The sequence below is a fragment of the Pocillopora damicornis genome, chromosome 12 (genome assembly GCF_964200805.1).
Source record: "Pocillopora damicornis chromosome 12, jaPocDami1.2, whole genome shotgun sequence".
In the NCBI taxonomy this organism is placed as follows: domain Eukaryota; kingdom Metazoa; phylum Cnidaria; class Anthozoa; order Scleractinia; family Pocilloporidae; genus Pocillopora; species Pocillopora damicornis.
The window spans coordinates 12,740,791-12,751,098 of NC_142681.1; the positions used below are offsets into that span (position 1 = coordinate 12,740,791).

At 37.7% G+C, this 10,308-nt stretch overlaps 1 protein-coding gene across 1 annotated transcript; it reads left to right on the forward strand.

Moving 5' to 3' along the window:
• LOC113684401 (transmembrane protein 116) lies at positions 1-10,289 on the forward strand. Its single transcript, XM_027201766.2, has 13 exons — positions 1-343; positions 1,737-1,780; positions 2,475-2,538; positions 3,258-3,380; positions 4,193-4,297; positions 4,884-4,939; positions 5,492-5,572; positions 5,983-6,016; positions 6,668-6,760; positions 7,472-7,523; positions 8,089-8,181; positions 8,543-8,625; positions 9,568-10,289. The coding sequence occupies exons 1-13, from the start codon at positions 254-256 to the stop codon at positions 9,745-9,747; spliced, it is 1,098 nt and encodes a 365-aa protein (XP_027057567.2). The 5' UTR covers positions 1-253; the 3' UTR covers positions 9,748-10,289.
• Positions 10,290-10,308: the final 19 nt, after the last annotated feature.

A 10,308-nucleotide genomic window follows, 5' to 3' on the forward strand; every position in this document is an offset into this window, starting at 1 on the left:
TACCGGGAGTGCCTGGTAACTAGTGACTCAATAAATGGCGACTTTGCCAAGTTGATTGCACTAGCAGTGTGTAATATTTATACTGAATGATTCACCACTTTATAGAGTTTCGTCGTTTTACGGGTTTACAGGGGTAGGAGGAAAGATTCACATAGGGAACAAGTCGCCTGCGAAGGATTATTGGCGTCTACCCAAGTTAGACATCGATAACTACTGTGACTGACTGGTGACTTCGTACATCGCCGTCGCTACCATGTCGAACTCCATGGGAAGCTCAATTGCGAACAATACGTCTACAAAAGACGCTATGGTTCTCATTTGTCCTATACAAAGCCCTAAAGTGGTATGATACTTGTCGAAAATTTTATCTGCGTAAAACAATAATTCTTTGTCATTTAGGACTATTAACTCAGCATGAGTTTTTTCGCGCCTACGTATCGTAATTTTCTCTTACGCCTCGCTATTTATTTTTCATTTTTCATCATGTTTTAGTTTCATAGGTTTGTTTGTTCACTTAGGAAGAGCTATTTAATATATGTTCCCATAGAAATGATGTTCAAGAAACAATTACGCGCTTCTGATTGGCTGAAAACGAGTGTAACACGAGTGCAAAGGTGTAACACGAGTGCAAATTACAAATAGCACATGCATGCTTTCAAAATTTTGTCTGTCTTGCTTTTCTGCAATGTTTTTTCATGTACATCATTAACAAGTAATAACATGATTTCTCTTGCAATGTTTGGTGTAATAAGCACTTGTAAATTTTTCAAAGACTACATTTGTACTTGCCCTATCGTACAATTATCACTAGTGCAATTTTGCTGTCTTTGGCAAATTCATTGGTGCTCATTTACACTAAATTGCACTTAAAATCATCTTATCACCTATACTAACAGTTAGAGCCTAGGGTTGAATTAAAATTTTTCTACAGGGGTTTCTGATTTATGCATAGCCCCATACTATTGTAAATCAAAGCTGTAGTCCTAAAGGCAATCAATGCTTTTTAGCCATTGTTTTCTTTATCCAAGAGCTCCACACATGGTGAAACAGGGGCTTTATGGAAATCTTACCATGTACTACATTGAAAGCAGTTTAATTAGAGTGAAGGGGTTAAGTTTCCAAAAAATTTGTGGTGCTATGTCAGTGGAAGAGCATAACAGTATCATCAACTGTGTGAATAATATTGGTTGGCCACTGTTGAGAGTTTCAAAGCTGACATTTCAAGCGTTAGCCCATCATCAGAGCAAATGGTGAAGGGCTTATGCTCAAAACAACAGCTTTGAAACCCATTTACAGTGGCCAGTCTACATTATCAACCCAGTTGATAATACTTAACTACCCTGTTAATTAGAGTTAACTGTCCATGTGTATCACTGATCACTGATCTGATACCTTGCTATGGGTAGAAGGGGAGAGGGGGTAACTTCAGGAACTCTTGTTAAGGACATGCTTCCTGATTCTTGCATCAATCCAAAATATTTTATTTTCCGCACCTGTCTCCTGAATTGATGTCTTAAATCTACACATGATTATTCAGACCTGGGTTCTGAAAGTTATAGATGGTTTTAAGTAGTATTATGTGAAGGATCACTAAACTTTCTTTAGTGTTGAACAGAAAGTAGAAGAAATGTGGAGAAAATTGGTAAAACAGTGAAACTCTTTAGTCTAATAATTGCTCAAACAATCATTTTGAGTGATGTGATGTATTTTGATAGACCTACTTTTTCATTTTATAGAAAAAGGAAATTGCTATTACTTACATTGTGACCTCAGGGCTAAGGTTTGTAACTACTTTTTATTTGGTGTGACTTACAGTGTTATCCCTTTCAGGCAGTAAATGGTAAAATTTACTGTCTGTAGTTGACAACTGTTCACCCAAGTGGAGGTTACTTGTGGTACATGTGTACTGTGGTGTAAAGCGGCAAAGTATATATCCACCACCAGTCACCAACACTGAGGTGCATGGTTGTTGTAGTATAATTTTTATACTAAAACAGTGAGATAATGTAGCACAAGAAGAATGATTTGAACTCATTCATTCCTGCAATGATTACAATATTTTTGAGCATAAATCCTGCAAGAGTTGTAATAGCAAAGGATATTCTGAGTTTCATTAGCCAATCAGAGTGCACCTTCAATGCTATCCACTGTATTAGTAATATACTAATACCACTAATATTACCCCCATAAATTACTTGGAATTCCTGAAACTTCAACTGGTAAAACGGATTGCTGTACCACTTTGAAATTCCTTTTACATGTTATGCTTAAAAATAGAAAGACAGTGGACTTAAAATGATCGTACTTGTAGATGTGCAGTAGAGATATCTGAATTTGTCTAGGGCAATGTTGTCATTATTGATTGCTTCAATGATCTGCCTTAGAAAGAATTCAAATATTTTTATTCAAGCAGATTTAATTAAAACTCATTTCCTGTGGCTCTGACATTTTTTCTTGTAACTTTGCATTTTAAGCATCCTTGGAGCTAGCTCAGTGATCATTTTTTCAGTCTGGAAAAGGATTGTAAGAAGTCCAGAGGTATGTGAAAGTCTTTTATCACTGAGTTGGTCAAAAGACTATCAGGACTTTGAACTGATTTGGACATGTTCATATCCAGCAATGAATTAAATTTAATTATGGGGAAAAGGAAAAAAGCCTCAATTGCTTGGCTTTCATTGCAAAGGTAATGTTTGTTACCTCTGTCAGCCTCCTAGGTCAAATGAACAGAGCTGAAGGTAAATGCTCAACAAAATAAACCAATTTCTGTTTTGTTTTTGTCACTTAGTGCTCATACACTCAACAAGCTGTTGACATCATTTTTGACAACTGGGAGTGAGAGCATTTTAGAACACATCATTGATACCTTTGCTCAGAATGAAGCTCCTGTAGTATAAACAGAATTTTTTTCAAAATTATGCAAAGGAAAAATCTCTGGTTTTTATCTAATTGGCTGTGCTGATTGCTATTTATTGTGCGGTAGATAATGAGAAAAGGTGGTAACCTAACAGTGTGCAATTGTTAACAAAATGAGATAGACACAAGCCTGTCTTATTTCTAAGTTTAGAACAACTTGTGGTTTTATACTATAAAACAGTAAGATTGGTTGCTCTCAATTTCTCTCCATTATAATTGATTTGGGGTTTTCCCACACTATCTATCCTGTTATCAAAATCTCAAGCCAATAATCCAGCTAATTGGTAAAATTATGATATTCAATGTTTGTTTCTTCAAAAGTTGATTTTTTTTTCATTTTCTAGGTGCACCCTTTGTTTCACTTAGCCTTGGCAGATCTGATTTTAGCTTCTCTGTGGTTTGCTGGGGCCTGTCGTTGGTTTCACCATGAAACTTCTGCATGTTTTTTATTAGATGTAATAGGAGAGGTAAGTCGTATAATTTTTGCAAATAGCGTGATCTGACCCTCTGAATCCTAATAAAGAATAATTAAAGAATAATTAAATATAAATTTAGTAGTCGATCCAACACCAAATTATCCATATTAACATCTTTCATGAGAATGGTAAAGCAGACAGTTCAGAGAATTTATTACCAATGAGATCTTGGGAGTGGAAGGGCAAAGGCCAATAAAAAGGTTATTATTTTGACCAGAGTAACTGCAGGCGACATGGTATCAAGTTGCCGGCAGAACTCGGGCAGTCACTGTCTTGTTTTGAAATCACTGCATCAGTATGCATAATCTCCATACTTTTCTTGATACCTTTCTTGAGGTGCTGACAAGGAGAATTTGTTTAAAACAATCAAGTAGAGCTTCTTTAGTTGGTGATCATTTCCTTTATTCTCATGACCTTAGCCTTATGTGACTGTGTGACTCAGTGAGGAGAAATTAGATGTTAGTCACTCTTAGGGGTCCAAAGGTTAATCAGCGTCTAAAGCTTCAGCAAAGGCAAATTGCAGGATTCTAATGGTGTCATCAACTTTGGATTTTCTTATGAGAAAATCATGTGGTGAACAAATTATGTCAGAATTCAGCATTGTTATGACTGAAGAAACACTTAAAGTTGTTTTAAGTTTCCCAATGAAGATTTTTCAATCTAGGCTTGTAATCCTGGGTTAGCCCAAATTGTTTGCAAACGCAGGGATATGCAAAATCAATTCCAAGTTTTGGTTTTGACTGTGAAATAAAGGTTTATTAGTAAGAAACTTCTTATTATGAACACCATTTTTTCTTCCCTAGATGGCGCATCTGGCATCATTCTTTTTGACTGTCAACTATGGTTTGAATGCATACATCAGACTCAGAGAAAAGGCTAAAAATATCACCAATTTTCAGTTACTGTCAGTAAGTACTGTGAACCTCAAAAAAACTATAAACATTGCAAATTTTTTGCAGATGCATGTGGAAAAAGTGATTGAAACCCATATGGGTGGTTTTTACATTCTTACCTAAAAGCCCTGTTCAAATGGTCATGATAGTTGATGGTAGTTTCAACTATCACTTGCGACTGACAAAAAATTAAAGTTTAAACTTAGAGAAAGTGCCTTGGTTCATTGCATGATTGTTGTAGCACAACATTGGTTTTAACTTGCCCATAATTCCTACATGTAAGAAAAGGTCTTCGAATTTTCAGACAGTACAAACCTTGTATATGGCACATCAACAAAGCAAACTTTATTTGTACTCTCTCCTACCTTGTAAGCTATTGCAGAACAAAAAAACTTTGGAAATAAAATTAGAGTACCTGGAATGACCATAGGGGCTAGTGGAGCCAGGCAGCCAGATGGCATCAGCATTAAATGAAAATAAATGACAGGTTGGCAAGATAACACGAAGAAAGGAAAGGAAAAGGAAAATGTACTGGCTAATAGATAATATCTTTACTCATTATAGTGTGTGCGCTCTAATTATGTTGTATTTTACTGACAAGGTTTCTTCAACAACATCTCACCTATGGCCCACTAGGATATTATATGCATTATGTTGGTGAGTGCCTTACATCATGTCATTGTGAATTGAAATAAGTTTATTTTGGTGTATTTTGCTGTACCACTTGCTAAATTAAAAAATTTTTTTGAAATGAAATCTTCTCGCTCAATCAATCATCTCAGACTGCCTATTTTTTCCTAATTTACCTAGCAGCTTTGTTTGTTTTGTTTTGTTTTGTTTTGTTTTTTTCACCCTCTCCCTCTCAGTCCACTTCAGGTTTGTGGGTAATGTGTTGCCAGGTTATGACCTTAAGTGGGCTGTGGTCTTGTTGCCATGGTGTGCTCCTTGCGGCTGAGAAGCTTGCTGTTCACTTTCCTTCTCTGTGGCTTCCTTTACAGCCCCCACCCTCCAATGCCATCAACAAGTGTTTCAAGGCTGTTGATATCTTGAGATTTAAGTATTCAAACTCGATAATTTACTTTGTTGAGATAAAGTATTGAAAGACAATAGGCAATATTTTAAACAGGAAATCTCTAAAGTCTATTAAGCAACAGCACATGTCTATTTGTTTTGAAGTTCAAAATATTAAGGCTGCTTGTTTTCTTATAGGTTAGTGCCTTTTGCAATTATGTTGCCTTTGCTGTTGGCTGAGGATGATAAAAAAAGAACCCCACATGACAACTGCACTCAGTAAGTACTGAGAACGTATATGGGGACAGCTACTAATTAATTTAATAATAATAATTGCATATAGTTTCTTGGATAAGACCTGCATTATAGGCCTTGCAAGAGTTGGCCATTGCCATCACCTGGTAGCCATTTGATGTAATACCGACACGAAGTCCTCTCTTGATCTTTTTTACTTCTGCCACAACTGGGTATAACTTTTTACTCTTTAAAGGATAAATGAAAACTGTTTTGATTAAACCAGCCTGAAATAATCGTTTACAGGGTATCTAAGTGTGGAAATAAATATTTCCTCGGGGTGATACGGAGAGAAAAATGGCGATTTATGATGCAATTAACAGATGTCGGTTATTTCTATACTACAGGACGTACTTTAGTTTTAAAGCCTACCTGCTATTTCTTTTTATTTCTAGTTGCCTTTTACTTTTTGATCGACCGAAGGCAAAGGTAGGTTTCACATGCCGTTGGGTTATGAGATTAGCACTATTTAACTATTACTACTGAACCATTATTGACAGTGGAATTGTAAAATCTGGCTTGTGGACATCAACGCCAGGAAAAATGGATTGACTGCAACGACTCGAGTGCAAATTGGATGGATAGCAGGATTAATGAACCACTTATGATCAAAGAACTCTGTGTGTGCCAATAATTAAATTCTCTAAGGGTTCCGTGGCTATGCGTCCTCTATGGAATACGATGATGGAATTATTATATTCCATTATATTATTATTATTGTTATTATTATTATTATTAATCCCTTTCCTTTGGAAAATCAGTATCCCTGGTTCCTCAGATTTATTGTTATGGGTGCGATGATGACATGATAATTATTATTGTATTTTGTTTCGATTTTTTCTCCAGGATTAAAAGAACCACTTCTCAGTATGCACATATTTCAATTTTAATCCTAAATTTTTTAGGCGCGTCACTTGCAGCTAATGCATTCGAGTTTCTTTCTTGTTTGTCCTGACAAAAAAATGAAACTTTATCTCCAATTAACGTTAATTTCCAGCGATTAAAAAAATTGAAGATAGTACGGCCTAGATCCTTTTTGTTAAGTAACTAAGACGGGCTTACTTACGTTTTTCCTCGCAGTCTCTTCCGGATGGTGAAAAACCACGATATTGGGAGGCTTATGGTTCTATTGCACTGGTTGCAACTTTAGTTTTCTCCATCGTGGCGCTCATGGTAGGAGAAACTGTATCCAGCTTATATGTCATCAATAATTATTTTAAATTAAGAGATCCAGAAAAAGACCCCTTAAAACATCAAGTCCCTTATCCCCCCCCCTCCCCTCCAAAGTAATATCTGGCACACAAGTTTAGTGGCACAGTGGTAGCTTCCCCCCTCCCAATTAATGTCTCGTAAACAAGCCTAAGATTTCCTCGGGGGTGGGGAGGGACATCGTAAGAGTACAGTGACTTGACAAGAACTCAACAAAGAGAGCCCGGCCAGTGTACTGAGACCTTTGGATCGGAGTCGAACTCCTCAATCATCAGCCCACCGCGCCTCCTTCATGAGATAATTTTGGATGTTAGTTCTGGAATAGGCGCGGAGTTTTGGTTGCTGTACGTTGATGGTCGATCGCTATTTTAGTAGTTCTATTAATTAAGGGTGTGAATAGGTTTTTTAAACTTAGAGAATGCTTTAGAGATCGAAGGAAAGGATGAAAAACTTCATGTAACCCACAGTCGAATTGTTAGAATCACAAAGAGCTGCATACTCTTTCCCCTCTATCTAAACGGCGTGTTTAAGGTGACTGACCTATCATTGCGATGACATCGGACCTCTTGCTACGATTCATCTTTACACTGCATGTTATCTGTTATGAACATTGCCGCCTACTCTTTAGGAAAATCTACATTTCAGCATCTCAAAGTTAATCTATTTGTTTTACAGGTGGTGTATTTTTTAACGGTCAGAACCTACAGAAAAGCTGTCCTACATTCGGGTTAGTATTTGTGTTTAACAAAGAAAAGCAAAACTATTCTGAGAAGTAGCAAAACATTTGTCACTCACAGATAATGCAATTATTTTAACTGGAATGTACAATGTACAAATGATTGAAAGCACACGGTAAGAAATTCAATTTTTAACGTTTGCCAAAAACCCAGTGCTTGACTTCTCCAATAATGGGAATGAAGATTTAAAAATAACATGAATCGTTAATGCTACCACCCAGTTTGGAAAACAAGGCAAATAGTATGCGCGCCGACTTCTGTGAGTTTCGTTTGTAGAGACTTTGCTGCTTTCCCTCGTTGCCTTCACCGCCTTCGTACAGCGGAATGGGTGCGCAAGATTGTGGATGCGTTGTGTAACAGTCACGTATTGGTTTAACAGACCCATCCGGTATCACAAAGAAGAGCGCCACCTTTGTCCAAAGAAATGCCCACCCGCTACCCGCTAGGAAGTTGTTGGAGAGAAGGGGGGGGGGGAGAGGGAGGGAATGTCAGTCGATGGAACCGAGCATGTATTATATTCTTTGACGACTTCGCACTTTGTGTTTTGTTTTTCAGGAGTACTGACAAACCTAGAGCGGGTCAGCATTGATGCTATTCGTAACAAAGTCTTTCTTTTCGTATTGGTGTTCTTGGTATGCTGGAGCCCGGGTAAGATATTTCTAACGTTTTAGTTTGGACAGTCATCATCTCGCGTATGCACGCATATATTCATTTTGACATTAAATACTAACTACTGACAAACAAGATACTGCGAAAAGTCGTACGCCAGCACCTGGATGAATGAGGTCTGTTGACGAGCAAGTAAAGCACTTTAGTATTTGATCATTTTGTCACGATTGACTCAGAATTAAGGCTTGATTTCCGTCGTTTCCTCGACCCAGTCTTCAATCCTCCTCTAGTCGGGGGGAGATGTGCGGGCTCGTTTTCCGATCAGCGGCTGATAATTGACCCTAATTTGTAGTTGGATTCGTCAACTTTCATCTCCTATTCTTTTTGGTATTATTTTCAGCACTTGTGGTAGCAGCTTGTGACATCGCACCCAGAGTAACTATCACTAACCTGCAGCATTGGTCCCTCATGTTCTTCTTTCAAGTAAGTGTTGACACTATTTTGGGCTTCGTTCTCTAGTTGATCCCGGCGGCTTTATTATAATTGCGCCGGATTTTGAATTGGGAAGGGTCTGTATTCGAGTCCTCACCAACAAGGCTCACTCTTTTACATTCTGGGCAAGGTACCTTTGCATTTCCTCTCTCCAGTCAGGAATAGGAATGGGTACCAGTGAATTGTCTAACTGCGCAGCCGGTGCCGGAATAAAAATGAGAGCACCGTTTTTTAGGAGCGCGGAATAATTTACGTCAACGAAGTTGAAGTAAAGAAAGCAGGCGATTCGATTTTATTGGTGGAGTAGAAAGACAGTGTATCGCAGACTCTCTAACCGTGCTTGGAACTGACTGAGTTTGGATCTTTTCAAGACGCTCGGATTTCTCTTTATTCCATGTTCACTGCAAATGTCAGTTATTGGTATATACCACACAGTCAAATCAGTTGAATAAAGCTCTTTTGTGCGCTCTGATTGGCTCGTTCGGAAGTGATTGGCAAGTACTATAGAACTTCGTGCAGCGGAAGGGACAAATTCGCACATGAAAAGTTTAATTTCCGACCATTTGTTTGTAAATTGAGAGTAATAAACAATTTGTTTGGTTCTTGTGTGGTATAAATAATTATCAACCCTCGTGTCCGTGAAAGTGGCGGATATTGACACACTTCGGTGAATAATTTTGAACTATGCCGGATGCTTGTCGCCTATGAACCTAGTATATGCCCTGGCTTACTAAAGAGTTTTCTGCGGCTCAATTGTTGAAGCTTCCCGGCGCAAAATCGTAGCAAGCTGGGGTCTGTTCCTCAAGGGGTTGCCAGAATTTTCTTTGCTCGACGCTCGTGACAAACTTAAAATACCATAATCTTGATATATCTATCTTACATAAAATTCCTTGTAGTATTGACGTCTTTTCTTTTGCGTTTTGTTATTAACAGGGTTTAACTGCACCTATGCAAGGCTTTTTCAACTGTATAGTCTATGGCTGGGCCAGAAAAAACTTCCGTGAAGCTTCAGAACAGCGAAGAAATATACTGCTGGAAAGTGAAGACAAATTCCGGTTTTCTGGATCTCGACGGACCTCATATGGATCACTTCGTTCGATGACAAGTCGTTGAGAGCCATTCGGAGAGAATAGCAAAGGGGTGGTGTGGAAGGGGGGTCCTGATCCCGTTTTACGCACAAATTTTTTCAGAAACTTTCACCCGTCATGAATATTTCATGAACCGTGTGATGGAAAAAGAGTGTCAGTAGAACAAATAAAAAAAAAAGCGAAGCTTAAGGCTTAACAAGCCAAGACTTGTTAAAGTAGGTCTTTGAGGAATAGTGTAAAATTACGGAAATTATTTATTTAAAGCCATTTAGATTTTCTGGTCGCAGAAGAAGAAAACTATTTGACGACAAGTACCTAAGTCCTGTTAAGGGACGTGTTAAGTCTTGACCGAGAGACTCAGCAACTTATTCCATTTAAAGTTAATTTCATCCACGTTTTCAGCTGGTTCCCAAACTTAAGATAATTTTGGTTCATAGATGAACAAAAAGAGTGTTATAATTAGTTTGATATAATATTTTAAGATATATTTGTCAATATTTTAAGTTCTCTACAATAAAGATGAGTGTACTGTATATATAAATAATGAATAGATGTTTATGCAGGCTATCTCTTTGCAGTGACGTAA